Below are 27,867 nucleotides of genomic sequence, written 5' to 3'. Positions count from 1 at the left end.
GGAAGCAGGATGCTGGAAAGAGTTGCAGCCAAGTTAAACAAAAAGAAAATAGATATTTACCAGTTCACAGAAATAAAGGGAATGAAAACAGGGAACCACCTCTGACCTCGCTGCAAAGATGCAGTATGTATGTATATAAAAGTACTGTGTGGTTATAACAAAGATATGATTAGAATTAGAACAAATTTACCAATTAAATTACCAAGTCCTCCGTGTGATTTTGGCTTTTGTGGTTCTGGTTATTTTTAGATGGGAAGCAACTTGTGGACCTGTAAAGTCACTCACTCACTCACTCACTCACTCACTCACTCACCTCCTCTGCAATACTGCTGAACTGTGTAGGCTGCTTCACATCTATGACTGTGTGTGTCCTTGTTAGGTCTCCACACTGAAGGTGAATGTGAGCGGGGCAGACTACGGCTCCCCAGAGCGTCCAGTACTGGTGGTTGTTCATTCATGAACTCCTGTAGAGGTATGTGAGATAAAAATGAAAATGTTTTACTAGTGTTGGTAAATGAGGGTTGTATATTTAACCCACTGTGACCACTGGTGTTTCCTGTCAGTCCCCGAACAGTGTTAGGGAGATACAGGGGAGCCTCCGTCAGGCCTCCAGGGCCGAAGTACTAATGCAGCAAATGTGCAACTAGCAGTTCCTTTTTATTTAACTCTGCTGCAAGGGCAAAGATCAGTCTCATATCTTGTTTGTCAGAGGCACTGTAATTTGTGCTAGATAAGACGGCAAGAGTTTCCCGGCAGTATGCAACCCGTACCACCCATAGCAAGACGCACCCTCCCCATCTCTTAGATTACGGTGGCCAGGTAGGGAAAGGGATAAACAGTACACTTCCCATAACAGCAACCCTTAAAAGGATACATCCGTTTGTACCAACACTACCCATAACTGCAGCTCTTAAAAAAACCCCATTTCTGCTGTACAAATGTATCATGTCTATCATGTCCTCTGATAATTAATCAAATTAAATTACTTGAAATGGGAAAATCAGCACTCTGTATATGCAGGCTGTGATGGGGTTGCGAGTAGCCTCTGTTCGTGTTAAGTAGTCAGGTGCCAAAATATTTGAGAATCACTGCCTGAGCCACCAGAACACCCCCAGCCCAGTGGAGAAATTCAATCATTGTCCTTGGATTTGACGTTATCCTCTGTTTTTAACAGAGAGTAACGATGACGACACTTAAAAAGCTGCTTTATGAAACTTTGGAGCATTTGAGAGATGAAGAGCTAAAGGGCTTCAAGTGGTTCCTGCAGCAGGCTGACATCCTAGAAGACTGCCCAGCCATCCCAAAGAGCCGACTGGAGAAGGCAAACAGGCAGGACACAGTGGATCAGATTGTGCAGATCTACACCCAACGCTCTCTGGAGGTGACCAAGGAGGCTTTGAAGAAGATCAGCAGGAATGATCTAGTGAAGAGTTTGTCAAACACCAGCTCAGGACTTAAAGGTAAGACGTGGGAAGCTAAAAATTATATTATTATTATTATTATTATATGGTCACGTGCCATTTTTAATACAACACATTATAGTAGCAATTTATATAGAGTATGAGTTGCACTCTTTTGTTAACCTATCCTGCATCCAAACAGTAGATGTGTGAAGAGAGTCAGGCTGCCATTTGAGTCTCGGTTTTTATTGTTTTATTGTAAGTTTTATGGTATGCAGATTTCAGGAAAACAGCAAAACAGGAGTTATATTGTCTACAATTTGAAATACTTTATTGATCCCCAAAAGGGGAAATTCTCACTTTGCCCTCCAGTTGTGGTTCATGGTCAGCTAGCTAGTGCAGTGCCCCTGGAGCACCAACCTAGAGGTTAATTATCTTGCTCAAGGACGCTTCACTAGGTGTGGCCACACGGGATCGAACCCTAACCACTAGCCAACTGGACACCAAATATTACACAAATACAGACAATTTTCACCAGCCAAACTGGCCCCACACACAACAAGGTTTTTAATAATCTGTGTATGGGCCCTCCTTCTATTTCTTCCCAGCTCAGCCATTTGAATAATTCCTGTCTGGTGTCTCTAGATACTGATACATTGTCATATATGTGCTATTAAAAGAAGATGCCATAAAGCTGAAAGGAAATGGATGCAGAAGCACACTAAACAAAATATGTTTCGTTCAAAGTTGAAGGACTTAATGTTGGAATTTAATGCTGCTGTAAAGACTGCCAGACAAAACTATTTCTCTCACCTTATTTCTGTGAATTCCCCCGACCCCAGAATTCTTTTTAATACGATTGATCATCTTTTAAACCCTCCAACCACTGCTACTGTTAAACATTCCTCAGCACAATGTGAGAAGTGTCTGATCTTCTTCTTAGAAAAAAAAAGATGCTATCAGGAAAAACATTACACCCCCCAACCACAACTTAAACCCTGTCCACAGTACCAGCTCATCCTTTAGTTGTTTTGAGCAGATATCCCCACAAATGCTCTTAGACATAGTGTCTCATATAAACGCCGCTACATGCTGCTCAGATGTTTTACCATCAAGGCTCTTAAAAGAGGTAATGGGAACAATTTCCCTTTTTATTTTGTCAATTATAAACAATTCTCTGGTTTTAGGCTCAGTCCCTCCTGATTTTAAACATGCAATGATTCAACCACTCCTTAAAATACCTGGCCTTGATCCAGCAATTCTAACCAACTATCATCCATTCTCAAAACTTTTCTCATTTCTCTCCAAAATACTAGAAAAAGTTGTATATATCCAATTGACAAGTATATGAGTGGCAATCATCTATTTGAAAAATTCCAATCTTGTTTAAGATCGGGGCACAGCACAGAGACTGCTCTACTCAGAGTGTCAAATGACCTCTACCAGGCTGCTGATGCTGGGAATTGTTCAGTATTAGTCCTGCTTGATCTCAGTGCGGCATTCAACACTGTTGATCATAACATCTTACTTGACCGCCTTATGTAATTTATTGCCATTAATGGCTTGGCTCTGGACTGTATTTCTCGGTCACATTAGGTAGTTTCACCTCCTCCTCTGCCAAACTCAACTGTGGGGTACCACGAGGTTCAATTCTGGGTCCAGTTCTCTTCTCTGTATATATGCTACCCTTAGGCCACATAATTATCAGACACAATATCTCTTTTCACTTTTATGCAGATGACACACAATTATACCTTCCCGTAAACCCCAAAGATGCCAGTAGCTTGGTCGCACTGAAAAACTGCCTTGAGGACATAAAGTGCTGGATGTCTCAAAACTTTCTTAAACTCAACGAGGATAAGACTGAAGTTATTCTGTTTGGTTCTCCAAATATGACTCCAGGGCTTCAGGAGGGTCTTGACACCTTGGTAACTAATATCAAGCCCTTTGCCAAAAACCTGGGATTTATTTTTGACTCCAATTTGTCTTTTAACTCTCAAATACAATCAGTTACTCGGTCTTGTTTTTATAATTTAAGAATTGTTTCTAAAATCAAGTCGTTTTTATCTCCCTCTGACCTGGAGAAAGTCATCCATGCTTTTATATCCTCACATCTTGACTACTGCAACTCCCTTTATTCTGCTCTCAGTAAAAAAGCATTGAATCGTCTGCAGCTGGTTCAGAATATAGCAGCTCAGCTTTTAACTGGAACTAGGAGAAGAGACCACATTACCCCCATTTTAGCATCCTTCCATTAGCTTCCAATTTCCTTTAGAATTCATTCATTCATTTTATTTAAAAAGCCATAAATGGATTAGCCCCAACCTACATTTCTGACCTACTCACCCCATACGTACAGGGACGCTCACTAAGGTCATCAAAAAAGGCTCTGCTCCTGATTCCAAGGGCTAATCTGGTAACTAAAGGGGAGAGGGCATTTGCCACCAGCGCACTTAAGCTGTGGAATGACCTTCTTTTTAAACTTTGTACGGTCACCTGTCTTACTTCTTTTAAACGTCAACTAAAAACGCACCTTTTTAAACTTGCTTTTAACTGACTTCTAATATTTTATTGTTTTATTTTATTATTTTACTTATACATTTTATCTCTGTTTTATTATTTTCTCTTTATGTTCTTATGTTCTCACGTTTATTGATGCTCATATGTGAGTACTTATACCATATTTTCTTTTCTTTTCTTTTAAGAAAAGTGCTATATAAATACAGTTATTATTATTATCTCCCTCTCTCGCTCTCTCTCTCTCTCTCTCTCTCTCTCTCTCTCTCAGGAGATGTCAGTGATGTTGGGGAGACTACAGAGAACAGAGGAGCTTCCTCCATTCAACCACAGGCTGCTTGTCTTCCTCACCTTCCCACCGGCAGCAGTCAGACTGAAGGTAAAGCTATTCTCTGGCTCACCCTGGTTGCCATGTTGGTTGTCCTGTCACCAGGACAACCAACCACCCATTTCGTGTGGCTGTTAAAATGATTAAGGATTTAGTTAATCCTCTTCTTCTACTTGATGTCACAGCTCCTGGAAGCACCGATTTATTTGAGTAAACGATGCAGAATTAGGTGTGTGACCTCAAGGTCGGCGGTTCAGATCCCTGAACAGGTTGGAAAATCTTGCATGGGAAAGTGAATCAGTATGTCAAGATACCCTTGTGCAAGGCACTAAATCCCCAGCTGAATCTGAACACTAGAATATTATCAACTGCCTGCTCCACTAAGGCTGCACATCCACAGGGAGCCTCTCTTCAAAATGTTGCCTTCCTTTTTTGTTATTTCAGAGGAAAGGATGTGTTGTTGTTGACAGTGAGGACATGTTTGTTATTCTCAGAGCACCGACTTTTAGCAAAAAAAACAACAACCACTAAGCTTCAAAAGGTTTTCAGTTGTCTCATCGTTTAGTGCTGCTAGCTAGAAAAGATGTGTCTGGTGAACACACAGCGTAATATTTTAAGTTTACCTTTACACCTATGGACGTTCCTTTATTCTACACAGATTTGCTGGTGCCAACAACAGAGCCTCCACAATTCATCACATGGTACCAACGCAGCCTCCAATCTAACATCCAGGATAAGTTTATGTGTACAGAAGAAGGACTGTCAGAGACGGAGGATAAGAAACTTCTGGATGATATCTACACAGAGCTCTACATCACAGACGGGCGTGTCATACACATCAACAGCCAGCATGAGGTCAGGCAGATTGAGATGTCATCAAGAAAGCCAGCAGGAACAGAGAAACCAATCAAACCCAGCGACATCTTCAAACACCCTTCTGGAAAATACAAACCCATAAGAACAGTGCTGACCAATGGGATTGCAGGAATTGGCAAAACGTTCCTTGTGAACAAGTTCATCCTGGACTGGACTAAAGAGAGAGCCAATCAAGATGTGCATCTCATATTCCCCTTCACCTTCCGCCAGCTGAATTTACTGAAGGGAGAAAGGTTTTCTTTTGCAGAGCTAATTCACAGATGTATCAGAGAAACCATAGACATTAAGGAGGAGGCTCTTAATTACATCTTCACAACATTGCATAAGTCAGGAAACAACAACTATGACAAGAGTACCTTCAAACTTCTGTTTGTGTTGGACGGACTGGATGAGAGCCGCCTTCAACTAGACTTCAAAGCCAATGAAAAGTGCTCTATTGATGTGACCAAGTCAACTGGAGTAGAAGAACTGCTGACAAACCTCATCAAGGGGAAACTGCTTCCCTCTGCTCGCCTCTGGATAACCACACGACCTGCAGCAGCCAGTCGGATCCCTCGAGAGTTTGTTAACATGGTGACAGAGGTGAGGGGGTTCACTGATCCACAGAAGAAGGAGTACTTCAGGAAGAAATTCAGAGATGAGGAGCAGGCCAGCAGAATCATCTCCCACATCAAGACTTCACGAAGCCTCCACATCATGTGCCACATCCCAGTCTTCTGTTGGATCACTGCTACAGTTCTGGAGGATCTGTTGAATACCAGTGAGAGAGGAGACCTGCCCAAGACCCTGACTGAGATGTACACAGAATTCCTGGTGTTTCAGATCGAACAGACGAAAGAGAAATATGGCACAGAAAACAGCATTCAGTACATTCAGTCACTTGCAAAACTAGCTTTTCACCAGCTGGAGAAAGGCAACCTGATCTTCTATGCGAAAGACCTAAAAAAGAGTGGCATTAAGTTCAATGAAGCCTCAGTGTACTCAGGAGTGTTCACACAGATCTTTAAAGAGGAGCATGGGCTGAAGAAGTACAAGGACAGGGATAAGGACAAGATGTTCAGCTTTGTCCATCTGAGCATTCAGGAGTTTCTGGCCGCTGTTTATGTGGTCATGTCACTCATTAACAGGAACAAGAATGTGATGGCTGAACCACAACTGACTTTCACAAGTATGTGGGCGCTTTCTAACAAAACATCTGCAACAGAGGTCCACAGGAATGCTATTGACAAGGCCTTACAGTGTCCAGATGGACACCTGGACTTGTTCCTCCGCTTCCTCCTGGGTCTTTCACTGGAGACCAATCAGACTCTCCTACGAGGCCTGCTGAAACAGACAGGAAGTAGCTCACAGACCAATCAAGAAACAGTCCAATACATCAAGGACAAGATCAGGGAGAATCCCTCTCCAGAGAGAAGCATCAATCTGTTCCACTGTCTGAATGAGCTGAATGACCGTTCTCTAGTGGAGGAGATCCAACAGTACCTGAGATCAGGAAGTCTCTCCACAGACACACTCTCCCCTGCTCAGTGGTCGGCTCTGGTCTTCATGTTGCTGTCATCAGAAAAAGAGCTGGACGTGTTTGACCTGAAGAAATACTCTGCTTCAGAGGAGGGTCTTCTGAGGCTGCTGCCAGTGGTCGAAACCTCCAATAAAGCTTTGTAGGTGCATAGATAACTGGATAAATTCAGTATATTACATTGTGATCTTTTTTCACTGGAGAGTAAGTTAGTAAGTGATTGTTTCTCTTCATCACTAATTCTTCTTCAGGCTGAATGGCTGTAAGCTGTCAGAGAGAAGCTGTGAAGCTCTGGCCTCAGTCCTCAGCTCCCAGTCCTCTAGTCTGAGAGAGCTGGACCTGAGTAACAACGACCTGCAGGATTCAGGAGTGAAGCTGCTCTCTGGCAGACTGGAGAGTCCACACTGTAGACTGGAAACTCTAAGGTCAGGATTACCATTTCCCAACTCTAATTTTGTCAGAATGAATCAAAGCTCAAGCAAACATTTTCAAAGTTATTGTCTTCATCACTAATTCTTCTTCAGCCTGAGTGTTTGTAAGCTGTCAGAGAGAAGATGTGAGACTCTGTCCTCAAGCCAAATCAAGTGCACATAGTGCAGTCAATTTCAACCATATTGGATTTTCCGCAATTTTGAATTTTCTGAAAAACCTGTTGTTGCAACCTGTTTTGGTACTCCAAATCATTTTGGTGCCAGAGGCCAATCAATGCTGGGGCGTGGCGCCTTAACGAATTGAACAAGAACTTGTGAATGCAGTCCGATACTAATGAAACTTAACCCACCTCATCAACAGGTGCTGTGGTGCCCACAGAAAAATGCCAACAACTTTTAAAGTGTTTGCCCGATAATGTTCAAATTTGGAATACTGTCTTGAACAAATGCAGGATCAATGAGGTCAAGTTGATCAACAGAAAAATATGGCCACCATCAGCCAATCAATTTTCAGCAGCCCCTAAACACTGTTTTATTAGCCCACTCTTCTAAGTTGGCACTTCTGTGCTACTGCCATTGAAGTACCAGGCTTTTCGTGATGAAATTTTGTGATGATTGGCACTACAGTAAAGAATTTTACATTTTTGCCTATAACTTTTAAAACATTAGATGTAGAAAGACATTTTTTTTTATGTTTTCTGAAATACAACATAGTCTTTTTACCCATTGCAATTTTTCTCTGACCACCAATTTGAACTTTTTGAAAAGAACTATTTCTGTGAACTCCAAGACTGTTGATCCAATCTTCCTCAAATTTGGCACATAGCATCTCTAGACTCACATGACTAAAAATGATCAAAAGATTGTTGGTTCTCCAAATTGCTTGACTTCCACAGGCCAATCAATTTTGGGGTGTGGGTTAACTGCTAACCCTAACCCTATGCAGAACAAGTACTGATCTGCCTGTGCCCTTCCTATGCACCTGTCACTATAGGTGTGCAAAAGCCTTTGAAGCACATTTTCACATGAAGGCAAAATTGTGTGTGCTTTGTTTTGGTGCAATGTAGTATCTCCATACATCAAACACTGCCAAATTGTTACATAAGGCTGTGATAATGCTATTGTGTGGAGAGATGCATCAAATCTAGGATATCTGGTGATTCATTAAAGTCACCAGCTATCATGAGGATAGCATCAATATATTTATTCTGAAATTCCTGAATTCTTTCTTGCGAGCTGACTAAAAAGAATAGCATTTGCACTGTGCGTATTGTATCCATATATGTTACACACCATAAACATTGCGTTGTCTTGTTTAAGATTACCCATCTGTCATAGTGGTTTATAATACTCCTTTAAATTTGTGAATGAGGGTTTTAATCAATTCAGTGACAGACTTAGTATTGTTGGAATTGGTAAGGAATGAGATTGTTAAAAAGGAATTATTAACAAATCAACATTGATAATTCCAAATTAATTTTGTCAGATTGAATCATACCAAGCTCAAGCAAACATTTTCAAAGTTCTTGTTTCTCTTCATCACTAATTTTTCTTCAGGCTGAGTATGTGTAACCTGTCAGAGAGAAGCTGTGAAGCTCTGGCCTCAGTCCTCAGCTCCCAGTCCTCTAGTCTGAGAGAGCTGGACCTGAGTAACAACGACCTGCAGGATTCAGGAGTGAAGCTGCTCTCTGCTGGACTGGAGAGTCCACACTGTAGACTGGAAACTCTAAGGTCAGGATTACCATTTCCCAACTCTAATTTTGTCAGAATGAATCAAAGCTCAAGCAAACATTTTCAAATTTATTGTCTTCATCACTAATTCTTCTTCAGCCTGAGTGTTTGTAAGCTGTCAGAGAGAAGATGTGAGACTCTGTCCTCAAGCCAAATCAAGTGCACATAGTGCAGTCAATTTCAACCATATTGGATTTTCCGCAATTTTGAATTTTCTGAAAAACCTGTTGTTGCAACCTGTTTTGGTACTCCAAATCATTTTGGTGCCAGAGGCCAATCAATGCTGGGGCGTGGCGCCTTAACGAATTGAACAAGAACTTGTGAATGCAGTCCGATACTAATGAAACTTAACCCACCTCATCAACAGGTGCTGTGGTGCCCACAGAAAAATGCCAACAACTTTTAAAGTGTTTGCCCGATAATGTTCAAATTTGGAATACTGTCTTGAACAAATGCAGGATCAATGAGGTCAAGTTGATCAACAGAAAAATATGGCCACCATCAGCCAATCAATTTTCAGCAGCCCCTAAACACTGTTTTATTAGCCCACTCTTCTAAGTTGGCACTTCTGTGCTACTGCCATTGAAGTACCAGGCTTTTCGTGATGAAATTTTGTGATGATTGGCCAATAGGCAGCACTACAGTAAAGAATTTTACATTTTTGCCTATAACTTTTAAAACATTAGATGTAGAAAGACATTTTTTTTATGTTTTCTGAAATACAACATAGTCTTTTTACCCATTGCAATTTTTCTCTGACCACCAATTTGAACTTTTTGAAAAGAACTATTTCTGTGAACTCCAAGACTGTTGATCCAATCTTCCTCAAATTTGGCACATAGCATCTCTAGACTCACATGACTAAAAATGATCAAAAGATTGTTGGTTCTCCAAATTGCTTGACTTCCACAGGCCAATCAATTTTGGGGTGTGGGTTAACTGCTAACCCTAACCCTATGCAGAACAAGTACTGATCTGCCTGTGCCCTTCCTATGCACCTGTCACTATAGGTGTGCAAAAGCCTTTGAAGCACATTTTCACATGAAGGCAAAATTGTGTGTGCTTTGTTTTGGTGCAATGTAGTATCTCCATACATCAAACACTGCCAAATTGTTACATAAGGCTGTGATAATGCTATTGTGTGGAGAGATGCATCAAATCTAGGATATCTGGTGATTCATTAAAGTCACCAGCTATCATGAGGATAGCATCAATATATTTATTCTGAAATTCCTGAATTCTTTCTTGCGAGCTGACTAAAAAGAATAGCATTTGCACTGTGCGTATTGTATCCATATATGTTACACACCATAAACATTGCGTTGTCTTGTTTAAGATTACCCATCTGTCATAGTGGTTTATAATACTCCTTTAAATTTGTGAATGAGGGTTTTAATCAATTCAGTGACAGACTTAGTATTGTTGGAATTGGTAAGGAATGAGATTGTTAAAAAGGAATTATTAACAAATCAACATTGATAATTCCAAATTAATTTTGTCAGATTGAATCATACCAAGCTCAAGCAAACATTTTCAAAGTTCTTGTTTCTCTTCATCACTAATTTTTCTTCAGGCTGAGTATGTGTAACCTGTCAGAGAGAAGCTGTGAAGCTCTGGCCTCAGTCCTCAGCTCCCAGTCCTCTAGTCTGAGAGAGCTGGACCTGAGTAACAACGACCTGCAGGATTCAGGAGTGAAGCTGCTCTCTGCTGGACTGGGGAGTCCACACTGTAGACTGGAAACTCTCAGGTCAGGATTCCTCAACCTGGTCAACACATGACCATTTGAATAATGTTTTACACACAGGTTAACTTAAATGAATCAATCCCTAATCTTTGTCAGATTTTCTCTGCTTTCATTATTTCCCCTCCTTGCTGTCTTTGTTGTTGAGACCTAAAATACCAAAAATAATTTCTAAGATTCTGCAGCAAACTGATCCAAGAACTGACCAAATGAAAACACAAAGTAGATCTTTGGAGCAACTGTTTGGAATGGGCTGCAGCTTTAAAATGTAATCACATTATCACACCTAACATCAGAGCAGATAGTGATTATCTAACATGTATCTTGTTTAAAATAGGCTCTCTTTTACAATATATCCTTGTGTAGAAAAGTAGGCAAAGGTAATTCTCAGTGATAAACAATAAATAAACTACAACACTGGAAGAAAACTTAATGGTGTGTGCATGTGTGTGTGTGTGTGTATGTGCAGGCTGTCAGGCTGTCTGGTCACAGAGGAAGGCTGTGCTTCTCTGGCCTCAGCTCTTAGCTCCAACCCCTCCTATCTAAGAGAGCTGGACCTGAGCTACAATCATCCAGGAGCCTCAGGAGTGAAGTTGCTCTCTGCTGGACAGGAGGATCCACACTGGAGACTGGACTCTCTCAGGTATGGAGAGGCTTGCAGTCTGGGAGAGGCAATGTATATTTGTATTTTGTCACTTGTAATGTTACTGTTTTTGCTACCTGCCTAGGGACTACGGATGTAAATTAGCATTTTTGCTAACTCCGGCATGTTTACATCTGGTATTTTTATGCTGATGTTCATTAACGTGCTCTGTCCCTATCAAATAAACAAATAAATAAAAATAAATAAATGTCAAATATAGGGGTCATTTCTCAGTCAGGCTGAGAAACTGAGGAATATTGTTTAATGTTTAACAGCAGTTATGACTGATGCTGTATAGAAAATCATTCCACTATCAGAGAATATGCTGATGTGACTTTGTTGTACCCTATCCAGTGCTGACTATGGTGGAGTGCAGAGGTTGAAATCAGGTCTGAGGAAGTGTAAGTGTGTATTTTAGTTTTATTCATGAAAATCAAGAAACACATTCAGCTATTGAGATGGAAATCACCTTTACACAACAGTAATTCAAATTTTACTGTGAGTGAAGATGATGGTGGACATAATGGCCCTCATTTATGAAACAAACATATGACAGAAAACTGGGCGTACGGTCATTTCCACGCAAAGCTCGGCATTTATCAATTTGGACGTGAGCGGAGGCTACGATCAAATCTCATGTCAAGTCCCAACTTGTGTAGCAAGTTTTCGAGTCAGCGTGGACTTGCGGTGCAGCATAGTAAATCTGGCTGAGTTGGAGAATTGATATTAGACCATATATTCTGACTGGCATCTAAGCATATGCAGCCACATATGCATCACTTAAAAATATGTAGCCTATGGCAAAATATCCTATTTTGTAAAGGCCTACATCAACTATGTGTCATATAGCCTATCCCTAACATAAATAGGTATTTTCAAATTGTTTGCAATTAACGGGGTTAAGAGTTTTCTGGTGTAAGATTAATTTCTCTTTCATTTTGAGATTGCCTACTTGTTTGAGGTCTGACCATTTTTTCTTCACCTAAATGTAAAGAATTGCGATACAAGCTATTATATTAGGCTACTATTATTTATATATATATGCTATACATATCACGGATGTATAAATTAAATATTCAAACCTCTGCTGGAGTTCGATTGTTGACGGCAACGCTGTTGACCGCAGCAGTGATTTCTTTCCATACTGCATTTTTCTGACTTCCTTTGATGCCACTTTCCAGGCTGCCAAAGAGAACTAATTGGTTGAATTGGACTTGGGACGTTAGAGTTTCTATTTCGAGGTTGGATAAGTTTCTATTCTTGGACGTATTACACATCTCCATGTCGTAAACTCTGGGGGCGAGGCCTCTAAACCGAGAATATTTAGGGGCGTGATATTTAAATGATTGTTTTCAGCCTCCACATTTATCAATGCCCGATCATTCTTACGCTGTGATTGGCGAGATACAAACGTTTCATGAATCACACGTGAACCCTGTCGTAAGATGATTTCTGCGCTCGGATTTGTGCTGGTTTCTACATTAGATTGATAAATGAGGGCCAATGTGTTATGATGTGTTAAAAATACCAATAAAACACAACAAGTTAATTAGATCATAAACTGCTGCTGTATTGTGTCTTGCTCTCCTCGTCAGATGCCTGTGAACTCACATTGGACCCAAACACAGCAAACAGGAACCTCTCTCTGTCTGAAGACAACAGAAAGGTGACAGAGGTGAAAGGGGAGCAGCCATATCCTGATCACCCAGAGAGATTTGACTGCTGGGAACAGCTGCTGTGTAGAAATGATCTGACTGGTCGCTGTTACTGGGAGGTTGAGAGGAAAGGGGGGGTTTATATAGGAGTGACTTACAGAGGAATCAGAAGGAGAGGAGGGGATGCTGACTGCTGTCTTGGATGGAATGAAAAGTCCTGGAGTCTGGACTGCTCTGATAATAGTTACACTGCCTGTCACAAAGACAGAACAACAGTCATACAAACCCCCGTCTCTTCTGGCTCTGACAGAGTAGCAGTGTATCTGGACTGGCCTGCTGGCTCTCTGTCCTTCTACAGAGTTTCCTCTGACAAACTGATCCACATCCACACCTTCCACTCCACATTCACTGAACCACTCTACCCTGCGTTTGGGTTTAAGTCTGGTTCCTCAGTGTCTCTGTGTCAGATAGAGGAGGGAGAGTCGCCTGCTGTGTAGAGAAACACTGGTGGGAGGGCTCCTCAAAGTACATATCCAGGTGGGTTTTGCACACTTCTCTGATTGGTCAGTTAGACAGTGTATCAGAGCTGTGATTGGTGTGGTAAATATGCTGCAATTATGTAAAGGGAGCATGCTGGGTTTTTCCTCCACTGCTCTCACTGACAACTGGAAACCCACAGCCATAGTGGTAATGTAGAAACCAGACCAACACTGCTGGGGTTAGGGGTTCTACTCCCTGTGTAGCTCAAAGGGTCGAGCAAGGCACTAACACTGCTGGGGTGAGGGATTCCATTCCCACAGGGGCCACCCACGTTAGAAATGTTCATGATACTGTAAGGTGCTTTGGATGAAAGCCTCCAACACATAGGAGATTCTATGTTAGAAGAAATGGAAATGAGAAAGCATTTAAAGGAATCTTTGTGTTAGAAAAATGGACCTTGGCTTCAGCCAACTTGTGCTAAAGAGATAAACAACTATGTGTATCTCTTCCATTTCTACAGACAGGCTGTTATACGCTTTGTTTATACCGCATCTATAGTCCATTTGCCTGATTTATGCCTCTGTAAGCCTGTTTTTAATTCAAGTCTGGAATCTTTTTGTTGTTTATGCAGCCGACTTATTTAGTACTGTTTTATTGCTTGTGGAGGCAGACTCAAACTCCTCATTCTGCTGCTCAGATGGGGAATTTTTGCTAATTACCTTTTGTGTGATTTTGATTGTTTTTGTTCATAAAAAATCAAAGAGGGCCCGAGGCACTCTGTTGTGATGAACAAAAGTTTAAAGCCTTTATCACACTTTGGCAATTTAAATAGTTTCAGCTCGAATGAGCCTTCATCAGAGTCTTGTGGTTGGTCAGTTTTTAAATAAATAAAGGCTTTTAAATTTCATTCTACACAACAGACGTGACCCTCTGACCCTCTCTGATTTTTAATATGTTCTTGTAATATCCCTTCTGAGAGCCACATGATTGATTTCAGCCAGACATTTCTGGTACCTAATCTTTGCTTTTTCTAATTTGTGTATTTGCTTGTTTGTAAGTTTTCTGTTTGTCATGATGCTGCTGCCTTGGCCAGAGGGGTATTGCACAAAACTAGGATAAAGACATCCAGGATAAATGAGCAGGCGCGGCTTGACTAAGCCTTGTCGGCGCTATCTTGGATTAATTCGTTGCACGTTTGCCGAGCCAGGATGAAGAGACGCGGCTTAGTCAAGCCAGGTGTGGATGTTTGGGATAAGTGCGTGTTCACGGCATTCTTAAGAAGACCACGAAATTGATCACAGAATCACAGATTGAAGAATGGATCACGGACGCGCAACTTCATTTACATTTGCTGAACAAGAGCTGCTTCTTCAGCAATTTGAGGAAATGAAAGGCACAATACGCAAAAAAGGAAACACCAGTGCCGCAAAAAAGGAGAGGGAAAAAGCCTGGCAGACAATAGCCGACCGGCTTAATGCGTAAGTAGCCCAAACATGTAGAATTAATAAAGTGTACTCCACAGGAACTGTCAGAATTACAGTTAAAGGATGCGGAGCTGATGACTTTAAGTCCACTAATCAATAGGTGTTTTTGTGTTTTGTTTTGCTTTAATGTGGCCCATAGAAGTGCATGTTACTCAGGTTATGTAAAGTATAAATAAGTTCAAAGAAATGATCTACTCTCTGTCATCTATTGAATCTATTTATCCCATGTTGTGTTCTGTTTCATCCATCATCCTTCATAAAGAACAAACTTGTCTGGCCAGAAAAGGACCTGGCAACAGGTGAAAACCAAATATAAAAACATTCTGCAGTCTGGTGAGTTACTTTATTGTAGCCCAAATAGCAATTATCAAATGAAGTGATAGATTTGTTGTCAATGAATTTCTTTACGATTTTAGCGGTCAAGAAAAAAGCACACTGCGCTGGCACAGGGGGCGGCCCACCCACCCAGGACCTGACCCCAGCAGAGGAGCTGCTATCCCATACCCAGTCTGAAGTGCCAGTATGCAAGATTGTTATATGTTTATTATAGGTAGCAATAACCAAAACCAAAAACAGATGCAACATTTTTGGTTTCTCTGGATGTATGAATACTACACAAGACAAAATACCATCATGATGTATAGATGGCAGTATAGATGGCAGTTACCTTGTAGTCCTTTTTTCTCCTCTTTCATCATCATGTAGGATTTCTTTTAAATATCTGTATTGTATTGTACCTATTATCTTTTTGAACCTTTCAGTGTTGGTGTTGTATTAATAAGGAAAGCATTCCAAATAAACCGTCTGGCTTCTTACTTCCATTTCTCAAATATTGTCTTTTTATATGTGCTTTTGGTCTTTATATATAAACTGTGCTAATAAATAAAACTAAAAGTCAACCAGCAAATGAAATGACTACAGTTATAATATTTGGATGATGTAACATGTGTAGAAAAACCATGGACATTCTGTAAAACACACTCATTTCTCACAGTACTGACAGCAGAGCCACTACAGGATTAACCTGATCCTGGTTGTTAGCCTGGTCTGGAGCAGGCTAGCTGCAGAGACTAAATCACCATGGTTACTTGTCCGGGATAAACTTGGCCTGCTTTCGTGCAACCGACTTGAGGCTAAGTTTATCCAGGATAACCAATATTTCCAGGCTTAATCCCTTATCCTGGTTTTGTGCAATACCCCTCAGGTTTCTCTGGAAAAAAAGCTGTTCAGTCTCAATCAGTAATAAATAACAAGGACACACAGTGTCATAGATGCGAAGCAGCCTACACAGTTCAGCAGTATTGTAGTGAGGGGGTGGGTGAAGGGTCCTGGTTCACTGTCTGTACACATTGCCATGCCTCTTAACGGCCATTAGGGGGCAGATAGGCTAACTTGGGTCTGTTTGTACTAAGCCAATATGGTAATTCATTGGGTTAAACTCCCCAAGTGGCGTTGTCGGTTGAACTTTACCTGGTCACACCATAGACTGTAAAAAAAAAAATGGACCAAGTGATGTGATGTCCCCCATAGGTTTCTGAAGGGCCGTTTTGAAGCCAAAAGTTGGGGTTTATGAGCGCCGCCATGTTAAAAATTTTTTGGAGCCATAGCAGCCAGATCGAAGCCGGGGTTTCCCACAGCGCCGCAGCACCGCCTGCTACTGGCCCATAATCGGGGACCTGCCGATCACTGGACAGGCGATCTGTCAATCACTTGGAAAGCAGCCCCATTTTAGAACCGTTATATCCCGTTAATGACGCAATTATTCTGAAAATCACCATATGGACACATTAGAAAAAGTGAAATTAGCTACTGAGACCATAACCTCTTGTCGAAAAAAATTATTGACTTCATATTTTGAGTGAAAAGTTTGGTTGTGGTCCCATTGACTTGCATGGAGTTGGGCTCAATTTGGAGTCTTTTTGGAGCCAGTATCTAGCGGATGTTAGAGGAATTGCAGCTTTCAGCCACTTCCTTATTGGCTTCAAAATTCACCCGTGGTTTTGGCTGCTTTGGGTCATACATAAGGCCACTGAAAGCCATTTGGAATTCCTATTAACAGAAGAGACACTACTGGAACAGATTGTGTGGTCACCAGGGAAACGTACACAAGTAGTTTCAGCATTTCCCCCTTTAGATTTGCACTGATTGCAGAGCCATAGAATAAATCAAGCATTTCTCCTGGAGGCAGTTGCATAGAGATATAATGGTAGTCTAAATGTGTTGAAGATGATTTGGAACAGTTCTGAATGTGTTTAATGTATGAAATGAAGAAGAACAATTCTGATAAAAAGCCTTCCCTGCGGAAACAAAAGTATGAAAAAAAATGAGATAGGAATATCTCATCAGTCTGTTGTCAATGGTCTGATCATTGGTTCAGCAGCAACCCCATGTGGTGATGTTGACGCCACTGGAGTTAATAGAAATGGACATAAGTACATACACATTTTATATTTACAAAATAAGTTAATTTACTAATTCAATTAGGAATGTATCAATAAATCTAAGCACTTAATCATGTATGCTTCCAAAACTCACTGAGTTGATGCTCTAATTGATAGTGACTTAATGAATGCAACAGTAAAAATAAGCTTCAAATCCTTGATTACCAACATTACAAGTAGCTAATAATAAAAGTGCTACTAATCAACCCAATATACCTACTCCCTATATAAGACTGTGGTTTTACACTTCTAGTGGTTTCCCTAGTCCGTTCCAGACATTTTCCTGTCTGCCAGTTAATCTGTTATCCTGGTTTTGATCCTGCTAGTTTTTGACCTCATTTATCTGCCTGTCGTTTTGGTGCCTTTGCCTGAGTATTGCCTTTTCTGGTTTTGTCCTGCTGCCTGTTTTGTACTATGAGACCGCCTGCTGATTAAATCACCTTTGAACTGTATTCCTGCTTCCGCATCTGTGTGTCTGCATTTGAGTCCTCTTAGATCCCTGACAACAATGAAGAAACATAAAATCTATATATTATATGATCTCTTTAATTGTGCTAAAATTAGCTTTTTCCCATTGAAACCGATTAATGAATGTTGACAGCGGTTTTTTTTTGAGAGACTGCATCTCCCAGCATGCCTAGCAGGACCTGGAGGAAGTTGGGGCAAAGGCCATCAGGGATGGTACATACTGTGGATAAAATGGATAGATGGAGATTTGAGCCGATTTCCCCTTTTAAACCAACACACCATGTTTGGGCACCACTGATGTTTTTGTTCTCTGTGCTTTACTGCAGAGCCTTGTCTTGGATTTGACTCAGGGTCTTTAAAGTCACAGCCAGCATCCAGTCTGCAGGAGGTTGTACTCTGGCTAGAGCTCTTCCTGAATGAGTAATGAATCAGGAACAGTTATTAGGAGAGCTTGCTGAAGGCTTCTAGGTTGTAGGGACAATCCCTTCATGCTGGAAAACAGAACCTGTTAGCTTGCATGTGTGCAATCATCTGCTATTTACTGGTGGTTGTTAGTTATTCATACTGTTTGTCAATTATCCATGCTATCACTCATAGGGTGATTACACTGGTGGCAACTTGGTTGATGGGTCTTTGATTGTGGGCGGGGCTAAAGGCTCCAACTGCATCTATGCAGTGGTCTGCAGCTACACATTTTTTAACTATCCCCACTGTTTTGTCGTCAGTTGAGTCATTTATATAAATTGGAAAGGCTTTCTGTCTCAGTGCAGCTCTTAAACTCTTTTAATTGACTGCTCCCATTATTTTCTTGCCTCCTTTACCTTTATACAAACTGCCCATTTTACTAAATTCTTCTTCTCTGCAAAGACAATAGGCCAGCCAAAGAGAACAGCTAACAGATGTGTGGGCAGATGTACCCCTTCTAAATAACTGTTGTGCAACTGTTTGGAAAAGCCTCCTGGCTGTGGGTGGAGCCTCCAAAATGCCCAGTTCCTTTAACCAATTCCTCTACCACACAGACAGATTAAACAGCTGAAGCTAAGCAGAGTGACTGTTAGATGTGGATGTTGCATGTGATGCAGGGGCAAGACATTTGTCCCCAACAGTTGTTGCTGTAGCAGAGCATTGACTTTCACTGCCACAACACAGAGAAGTCTCGGACTGCTGTAGGTGTTGCTGACATGGAGAGAATCAGCATAGCTGGACTTCTCCTTCACATCACAGTGGGTGAGTTTCCATCTCAAAATGTAGTTTACATGCATACTTGATAGACAGTGAAATAAATATTTGCATCCTGTCACATTAATGATCATGTTTTTTCAGCCGGAGCTGTTGTTAGGACTAGACCCTCTGCATCAGGTCAGTGGAGCTTCTTCACCGTTGTTTTGTTTTTATTTAGAAATGAGTAGACAGCACATTTTTCAGCACGTGTGTTTGAATATAGGCCGTCAGGAAACATCTAACCCTTTAACTTTGATTTTTGATAACCACATGCTTTAGTATATAACTGTGGGTCCCACAGTGGACTTTGGGAACCTCCAGGGGTCCCAGAGAGTTCCAGGGAATTGCCGGCAAAATGAGGAATAGTTTAATTTCCCTATTATTTCACTACCTAGAAGTTAAAAGTCCCAATAGACCAGTCAAGTGTAATTTTTATGCCCAAATAAGGGATTTCCTGACCCCACACTCTGTCAGAGAATGAAAATGAATAGGGGCATAAGAGGATTGCATGTAACTATGTCCGAGGCAAAAATTTACGATTTCAGTTTAAAAGTTTCATCCAATACATATTTCTTTATTTGTCAAGGTGCATTTTAATAATTTCTGAAGCTGCAAAGAAAAAAGAAAAAATGGCTGCCCATAACCTAGTTTAGTACTTTAGCATTTGTCACCGTTCTCGGTGCTTGACACAACTGTCACTTTCACTGCATAGATTTGCTGCTAATTTGATAGCAGTGAGTGAGACGGCAATATCTATCTCTATATCTATCTCTGCCATCTCCTGACATCTTTGCATTTTTTTAAAATGCTTCTTTTGTTTTCTGCTGCAGACCTGAAGCACTCTCTCATGTCTTGATGTGATGATATCACATCGGAACCATGGTTGTTACAGCAGATTAAAGGGCCCCTATCATAGGACTTCAAACATTCCTCTATACATATATGATGAAAATCAGTGGTTAAATTTAAAATTATTGCATATTCAAAAAGTCGTCCTTTTTTCCAGGCAGCTTCAGGCTAACTCCAGAAAACACATCACAACTTTACTTGGTCCTTATTGGCTCCCCTCACTAAATAATACATTCGTCCAATCAGGGTCCAGTATTGTGAGGACTTAGTCTTCACATTCATTCAGTTTAACTAATTCAACTAAACTTTTACTGAGCTACATTTATCTGCAAAACATCATGAAGAACATTATTCTGATCCTGAGCCAATGTGTTTGAAAACAAAGTTATGAAAACTGAATATTATAGGACCTTTAAGTCACTAAAACATGAGAACTTCATCCTGCTATTTCTATTGACATGATTTTTGACTTTACAGAGAATGAACCTAACTAGATCTACCTTATCAAAAATCAGTGGTGAACAAAATGATATAGGACAAGTATAGCAAAAAGCACAAGACAGACAAGAGCAGATTTTAGCAAGACCAACAGTCTACCTATTCTACATAGCCTAACCTACCCGGCACCACCAGCCTTAGACCCCAATTGCACACAATGAAAAACTCCCAAGAAAGAAAATATTGGAAGAAACCTTGGGCAGGCTGAGGCAAAGAGGGATCCGCCCCGGGACGGCTGAGTGTTCAATAGGTGCCGGGCAAAACAGTGACAGGATCATGGGCAATACCATTGACAGGAGAAAACAGAAAAAAAAGAGAGGCAGCATATGGCAATGAGAAGGGGCTGAGGTAAGCCCTAAAATTCACAGAAATGAGGGCAGCAGTAGTAATTCAACATACAGGTGGGAATAGCATCAGGGACGAGACTAAGGCCAGCACCGACGACCACTGCACAGCACCGGAGTCTGAGAAAGGGGAGAGAAACCAGCTGCACACAAAAACAATACAGTCGGCCAAGCACATCCAGCTGGGAACAGCATCAGGGATGGGACCAAGGCCAGCACCGACAACCGCCAGAGCCGGGGCAGCACCCGTCCACTGGCAGCTAGAAACACTGCACCGGAATCTGAGAAAGGGGAGAGAAAACAAAGGCACACACACAGCTGTGCAAACGCAATACATATACTCAGACATATTTGGCCACAGACACACTCGTACAGACAGCAAATAGAAAGTGATTAGACACGCTGTAAACAGGAGGCAGCCCTATGCTATGTTCCCAACAGCAAATTCCTATATAAATACTGCTTAAGCTAAGGTAAAAGAATAGACTGTGTCGATCCCAAGCTAACAGTGCTATGGTATGTCATATGATTGCCAGAATAGGTAGGTTTTGAGTCTAGATTTGAATATTTCGACAGAATTAGCTTCCCTGACTGTATGAGGTAGCTGGTTCCAGAGATAGGGAGCTCGGTAGGACAATGCTCTACTGCCTGCTGATTGTTCATTGATTCTAGGGACAGTCAGGTAACAAGCATCCTGCGACCAGAGGGCAGGGGGGGAATGAGGGATGATGAGGTCAGATAAATATGATGGTGCAAGCCCACGTAACGATTTATAAGCTAACAGAACCACCTTAAAGTCAGATCTGGCTTGAATTGGGAGCCAGTGAAGGGAGGTCAGGATGGGAGTAATGTGGTCAAATTTTCTAATTCTGGTTAGTATTCTGGCGGCAGCATTTTGCACATGTTGTAGGTTTTTTATACTGCAGTTAGGCAGGCCAGAGAATAAGACATTACAATAATTGAGTATTGATGAAACAAAAGGGTGCATTAGGGTTTCGGCATCCGCCATATTTAGCAGGGAATGCATTTTTGAGATGTTGCAAAGGTGGAAAAATGCTCTCTTTGTGATATCCTTAATGTGAGAGTTGAATGAGAGAGCTGAGTTGAAGGTAACACCAATGTTTTTAACTGTGGAACTCAGGGTAATTAAGCAATCCCCAAAATTTAAAGTAACGTCTGCAACAAGAGGCAGTTGGGTTTTTGGGCAAACAACTAGCATCTCAGTTTTGTTGGCATTTAGTCGCAAGAAGTTTTGTGACATTCAATTTTTGTAGTGAGTAGGCATATTTCTAAGTTTGTAAGTTGTGAATAGTCACCAGGTCTAATGGGTATGTAAACTTGAGTGTCGTCTGTGGTGAAACAGTGAAATTTAATACCATTGCTGTGAAAAATTTCACCAAGAGGCAGCAAGTAAAGTAAAAAAAAAAGTAAAGAAAAGCAAAAGGTCCTAGCACAGAGCCCTGTGGTACGCCAAAGTTAACTTTTGAGTGTTTAGAGATAATGTTTTTGTGTGAGACACAGTATGTTCTATTGGATAAGTAGGAACTGAGCTAGGAAAGTGCAGAGTCGTGGATTCCAACGTATTTTGCTAGGCGTTGTAGGATTTGATGTTATTTTTAAAGGATGCTGTGAGTTTCTCCAGGTTTGAGTGGTCTGTAAGCAAGCTAAGCCAGTGGTTTGTACATCGTTTTTTCCTGCATTTCCAATTCAGTGATATTTTCTTTTTGGCAATGGTTAATGATATTAATATGAAGGGTCTGAGATGTTTGGGAGGTTGTAATGTGGAGATGTCAGGTGTTCTGATGTTTTTTGTTAGTTTAGGTAGGAGACATTCCTCAGAAATGCTTTGTCTTCTGGTGAAGTGTTCTGATTTGGAGTGTAAAGAATTGAATAGAAAGATCTGAAAGAATCATTGATTATGGAGGGAAGTATCTGATTGAAGTAATAATAGATTTTTCTGTTTTAGTTGGTTTGCTAAGAGCTTACCGGTTTCATTTACAAATTTGAAATGTTCCTGTCAGAGTCTGGATATTCAGTTTTTGTATTCAATATGTAGGCTAATTGAGTTCATGTTTGGTTTTAAGATGAATCGGTGGGCAGTTGAGAGGCTAGAAGGTCCAATCTCTTCACCTCTTTTTGCAAATTGTATTATTTTGCCATTTCCTCTTTCGTTTTGTGTACAGTATGATATGATATGATTCTTCATCTCATACCTGTTTTTGCTGTTTCCCATAGTGAGCATTAGTGTTGTAGTCGAGACCACCTAAACCGAGACCGAGTCAAGACCAAGACCAGAGGGTATCAAGTCCGAGTCAAGACCAAGACTTTGAGGGGGCGAGACCGAGTCAAGACCAAGACCGAAGGGGGGCGAGACCGAGTCAAGACCGAGACCGGACCAGTCCGAGTCCATTTTCAAGACCATGTAATCAGAGTGATGGCTCAACATTTACACCATTTCTCTGCTAAAATTCAAAAAGAAAGAAAGCATTATTTAGGAATTTAAGTAAAATACAAATGGATGTACAGTATGTACTCAGTGACAGAAGGCAATCCTTTGAAACATTGCAATTCGATTTCACTGACCTTTGGAAAGGCTCAAGACAGTGGGCAGAATGAAACAGAAGTGTTAAAACACTTCACTAAAGCTTCACTAAAACATTCAAAATTATTATCAGGTTATAGCTGACCCTTGCTTTTATGTCACAATGTATAATTATTTTGATTCCTGAAATGAGAAGAAACATAAACTTACTGTCATGTATAGGCTACAAGTTGTTTTTATGTTATAGTGTTTTGACTTTGACCAATGTGACAACTTGCCCCGCTCTCCCCTACTCAATCTGCCAGAACACTGTTGTGCAGAGGAAAGTGAAACTTAAAATTCCACAATTTACTCGGTATAAACAGTCACCTGATAACACGTCTTCTGCTACACTACAGACTTTAACGGTAACGTTATTACCTTGTGGAATTTAAGCCTAACATTAGTGAAATTATAATTTAACTGATAGCTGTGTCGCAATGCTTTAATGCACCGCATTGAATTGAACGCGCCATGTGCCTGTATAGAATCGGTGCTTGTTCTTAGAACTGTTTTGCAAAACTCTCTGTGATTTCTGTAGGCAAATTGTATCTCATTCTCTCCTCCTCAGCCACACATGGTGCTCTCTCCCCCTGTATCCTGCGTTCTCTGTCTTGGCGCAGCTCAGAGGGGGGTGAGTGAGGGTTATCGGTTGCAAGGGGAAAGTTTTATATCCAATCACAGTAAAAAATAAATAAATCAGACAATGCACCGGCAGGTAATGATGTTACTGCACTTGTGGTCTCGACTGGTCTTGAAATAAAATTCCGAGTCCTCTTTGTCCGAGACCGAGTCAAGACCGAGTAAAAATGCAGTCGAGTCCGAGACGAGACCGAGACCATCACAATGTGGTCTTAAGACCGGTCTCGAGACCAAGACCGATCTCGAGTACTACAACACTAGTGAGCATGCATATTATAGTGTGTTATTGGTCTCAATAAAGAATTCCCATTTATGTTTTAAGTAGTTGAGAAATTCTTCATCTTTGAGTAATGAGTTATTGAAGGATAAAATCCTTGCTGAATTATACATGTGCTGACCAGCTCATTTTGCCATAAATGACCCACATCAACACACTGTTCCCTAGCGAATGTCAGGCTGGTGAATGGGGATGGCCCTTGTTCTGGCAGAGTGGAGATCTACCATCGGGGCCAGTGGGGAACGGTGTGTGATAACGGCTGGGACATCCCCGATGCTAAGGTGGTGTGCAGACAACTGCACTGTGGAAAAGCTCTGGATGTCAAAGCCCAGGCGTATTTTGGCGAGGGCAGCGGAGAGATCTGGATGTCTAGTGTGAAATGTTCTGGTTCTGAGGGAACTCTCACCCAGTGTCGCCACAGACGAGCTGGAACCATCGACTGTGGCCACAGGGAAGATGCTGGAGTCATCTGTTCAGGTAAGACTACCTTTATTTAAAGTGGTAATTAGGGGTCCAAGCACGTAGTGCTGGGAACGCAAGGTAGGCAAGAGCAGATTTTAGCAAGACAAACAATCTACCTATTCTACATACATTCCACAACATATTCTACATTTTCCTCCATCTTTGTTGCTCAGCGCTCATTGCTGTGGTGTTTCTGCATAGCACTTACCAGAGATCACCTGTCAATCAAACAATGTGGGTGGAGCTTGGATTTTCTGTTAATTAAGTTTTGTTGTGAAGAGCGTTGTGGGTCTGCTGGAGCCAGGCTGACACTTTGCTGGGGTAGGACGGCCGGGGTGGGGCTGCCGAGCTCCACCTGGTACACCGACACTGAGCTGGCATAGCGGGGCAGCTGGAGAATCAAATCAGCTTGGAGTTAAAGTTAAATAAAAAAAATTCTTTTTCACCTTGTTTCACCGTAAAAACAGTGGATCTCTGGTGGTGACTTCATGTTGAACCAGTAGGCGTAAATAACATTTCCAACCAATTATATAATCACAGATTTCTGAACAATCATCAGTCAAACAGTGTGGGTGGAACTTGAATTTTCTGTTGTTTGAGTTTCTGTAGGTGGCACTTTTTCTTTGTTCAGCCATGGTGGCTATCGCTGCTCATGCTAACTACCCAGTTCTTCTTCTGTTTATTCAAAACAAACCGGAAACATAAAATGCATCACTTCCTGTGCGGCAGAGGATTTTTCCCAGGAAAGAACCAGCAAACGCCGGGTGTTTAGAACAGCAAATGGAAAAGCTTTCATGAACTGGATATACTGTAGGTTGAATAAGTGTTATGTTATAGCAATTAGCGATAGAGTAGCAAAGCAGACATTTATTTATATGAAATGTTGCAGATTATTACTTTAAAAGGGGAATACCAGACTACACAGATAATAAATAGAAGACTGATTTTATTGATCCACAGCATTTAAGTGTTTACACCCAAATGAGCTGCATTATATTGTAGTGTTGCCAGTTTTGAACCTTGTCCTGTCCCCTCAGAAAATCCCCCTGGATACTCTCCCAGTTTCCTTTACCATTTCCCCCAGTTTCTGCAGCAGCTACAAACGTGATCTGATGACTAGCCCAAATGCCCTCAAGATGTCGCTTTGAATCCATACGTGGATAGTTTAAAAGCTTGGAGGACATCTTGGCAGCATACCATGTGGCATAAAGTGGCTGGTCAAAAGCTTTTAATGAAATGCCTTCCTCCCTGGCGATACAGCAAACAGATTCAAGAAAAGCCTCTCAAAAGCTTGATTTTATTTTCAGAATGAACTTTGTGAGTCATGGCCTGCAAGATTCCTTCTTCACATACACTCCGTCTTATATATCCGCAATAATTCTTTAACAAATAATACAAAAAAAAAAAGTAGACATCGTGTTTGACCAACACAGTTTCCTCTACATTGCATTTGAATACAGCTTGAAAAATTCAGTTTTCCAACAGTTTTAGAAATCAGATTATTTTTTTGCCATGTGCACTTTTTGCCTCTTTTGTACATATGTAACGTTTTAGTATGGAATCTATGCACAGTTTTATAATTGAGGCTACTGGTTTCTGGCTTTGTGAGTTGTTCATGTTCACTAATATTGATTGCACTGGTCAAGGTCATAGAAATAAGAGGAATTCTTACATTGAGTGATATGGCATTGGATCATCCTTTAGACATGGGCCATAGTTTCCCTAAAAAGAGGCATTCCCCTGACTTTGTTTGTTTCTACTACGATGTCTGCTCTGGAGAAAAGCAGGTGGAAAACAGCAGCAGCCTAATTTTTTATTAGGCTTCCATTCGATACTCACTATAAAGACAACAGTTTCATCATAATGCAGCATGATGCAGCTTCATATAATGCTGTTATATAATTGGAAATATGGCACAGCTTTTAGGTATAGCTAGTTGTTCTACACCATGCTTCTTTTTAGGCCTGCGCAATTTTAAACTTTCTCAAAAATTAAAGGAAAGTGCTTATCTTAAAGGGAATGTGACGGGCCCACTGAGAGTGCCAATCAGCAAAAACGTACTTAATGTCAGAAAACTGGCAACCCGGTGGGCAGATAGAGAGAGAGGGGTAAATGAAAAATTATCTACTGCACCCCCCCCCCCCCCCCCAGCTTAGAGCTATATGCCAGTGTGGCACAAGTCAGAGTAAGAGGATCTTGTCTTACATCACAAGATAAATTCAGGTCAGTCAGTCAGGCAGTCATGAGACGTTTTGTCAGACAGCCTCTAGAGGGCGTCTTTGGCTGGGAGATTCAGTGTTTTCCATACAAGGCACAAAATCAAAAGTTGGTTGACATATAGAAATTAATCTAAATCAATCTCTAATGCGCCTGATGTGTGCATCACATCATGTTTGTCATTTGGCGATGCACAGGCAGCAGACCAAAATTAAAGTGAAACTTAACAATCCACAATTTGCTCCAAACTTGCATGTGCTAGTAACAGTATTTGTAAACAACCACTAAATAACTCGTCTTCTGCTGCACTGCAAACGTTAATGGTAGGTAACATTATAACCTTGTGGTATTTAAGTAACGTTAGTAGAATTAGGCAATTTAACCGATAACTGTCTGAACTGAACTGAGCACATGCGCCGTGGGTCTGTACAGGATCTGTGCTTGTTCTCCATCTCACCACAATGTGCTTCACTTTTTCCGCCTGTGGCAGGGAGCGTTGATGTCAAGCTGGTCCGTGGAAACGGTCGATGTTCTGGCAGAGTGGAGGTGAACAATAACGGCCAATGGGAAACGAGCTGTACAGACACTTCCGTCTGGCACCGTTCTCAGACTTCTGTAGTGTGTAAAGAGCTAGGATGTGGAGAGCCTGTGACTCCCAAACACCATGCCTACTTTGGTGAAGGCAGTGGAAATATTGCGATGCACCATTTCTATTGCTTTCAAGGTGAGACCTCCATCTTTGATTGTGATGATATGACGTGGAAAGGCAAATGTACCCACGCCGAGGACGTCAGTGTCATATGCTCAGGTGAGAGACTGTTCTGTAGCAAACATTCAGTAATTATCAAATGTCACACAGCTTTGTTGAATGCTCAATTCTGATTGGCCAATGAACGCATTCTGAGATCTGTTATATGTGAATAACAGTCCTGTTGGACTAGTTCTTGGAGGAAGCTTGTAAATTTAGATTGTAATTAAATCATTTTAAATTATTATTATTAATAATAATAATGATAATAATAATAATAATAATAATAATAATAATGAGAATAATAAGAATAATAG

At 41.1% G+C, this 27,867-nt stretch overlaps 2 protein-coding genes across 4 annotated transcripts in view; both read left to right on the top strand.

The window, feature by feature from the left end:
• Positions 1–377: 377 nt before the first annotated feature.
• LOC139643907 (NACHT, LRR and PYD domains-containing protein 12-like) lies at positions 378–22,993 on the top strand. Of its 3 annotated transcripts, XR_011695112.1 has the most exons (13): positions 378–472; positions 1,175–1,460; positions 4,189–4,296; positions 4,904–6,779; positions 6,889–7,062; positions 8,626–8,799; positions 10,373–10,546; positions 11,010–11,183; positions 11,538–11,584; positions 12,779–13,375; positions 14,377–14,796; positions 15,065–15,135; positions 15,219–17,662. XR_011695112.1 is itself a non-coding variant. In XM_071519202.1 (11 exons), exons 2-10 carry the CDS (start codon positions 1,184–1,186, stop codon positions 13,333–13,335), a joined length of 3,561 nt encoding a protein of 1,186 aa, XP_071375303.1. In that variant the 5' UTR covers positions 378–472; positions 1,175–1,183; the 3' UTR covers positions 13,336–13,375; positions 22,859–22,993. The 3 variants fall into 3 exon arrangements, 1 of the variants encoding a protein (XP_071375303.1); XR_011695111.1 differs by having other exon boundaries at positions 12,779–14,796; XM_071519202.1 differs by lacking the exons at positions 14,377–14,796; positions 15,065–15,135; positions 15,219–17,662 and adding an exon at positions 22,859–22,993.
• The window catches only part of LOC139643905 (scavenger receptor cysteine-rich domain-containing protein DMBT1-like), a 42,811-nt gene continuing 35,593 nt past the window's right edge, over positions 20,650–27,867 (top strand). The window contains exons 1-3 of the mRNA XM_071519199.1: positions 20,650–20,834; positions 23,828–23,838; positions 24,292–24,600. Of these exons, the coding sequence (XP_071375300.1) occupies positions 20,650–20,834; positions 23,828–23,838; positions 24,292–24,600 (505 nt within the window). The remainder of the gene's footprint in view (positions 20,835–23,827; positions 23,839–24,291; positions 24,601–27,867) is intronic.

This window comes from Centroberyx affinis, unplaced genomic scaffold (assembly GCF_046629955.1).
Source record: "Centroberyx affinis isolate AG114_WGS23_722 - 3 ecotype Tasmania unplaced genomic scaffold, CSIRO-AGI_Caff_v1 ptg000674l_1, whole genome shotgun sequence".
Classification (NCBI taxonomy): domain Eukaryota; kingdom Metazoa; phylum Chordata; class Actinopteri; order Beryciformes; family Berycidae; genus Centroberyx; species Centroberyx affinis.
This window is presented reverse-complemented; position numbering and strand designations above follow the sequence as displayed.

Bases quoted from the DNA above. Each gene is read 5' to 3' on its own strand.
- LOC139643907 (XM_071519202.1), top strand. From the start codon at position 1,184: ATGACGACACTTAAAAAGCTGCTTTATGAAACTTTGGAGCATTTGAGA. The intron at 6,780-6,888 runs GTAGGTGCATAG...ATTCTTCTTCAG, and splicing joins GAAACCTCCAATAAAGCTTT to GCTGAATGGCTGTAAGCTGT. The intron at 8,800-10,372 runs GTCAGGATTACC...ATTTTTCTTCAG, and splicing joins TGTAGACTGGAAACTCTAAG to GCTGAGTATGTGTAACCTGT.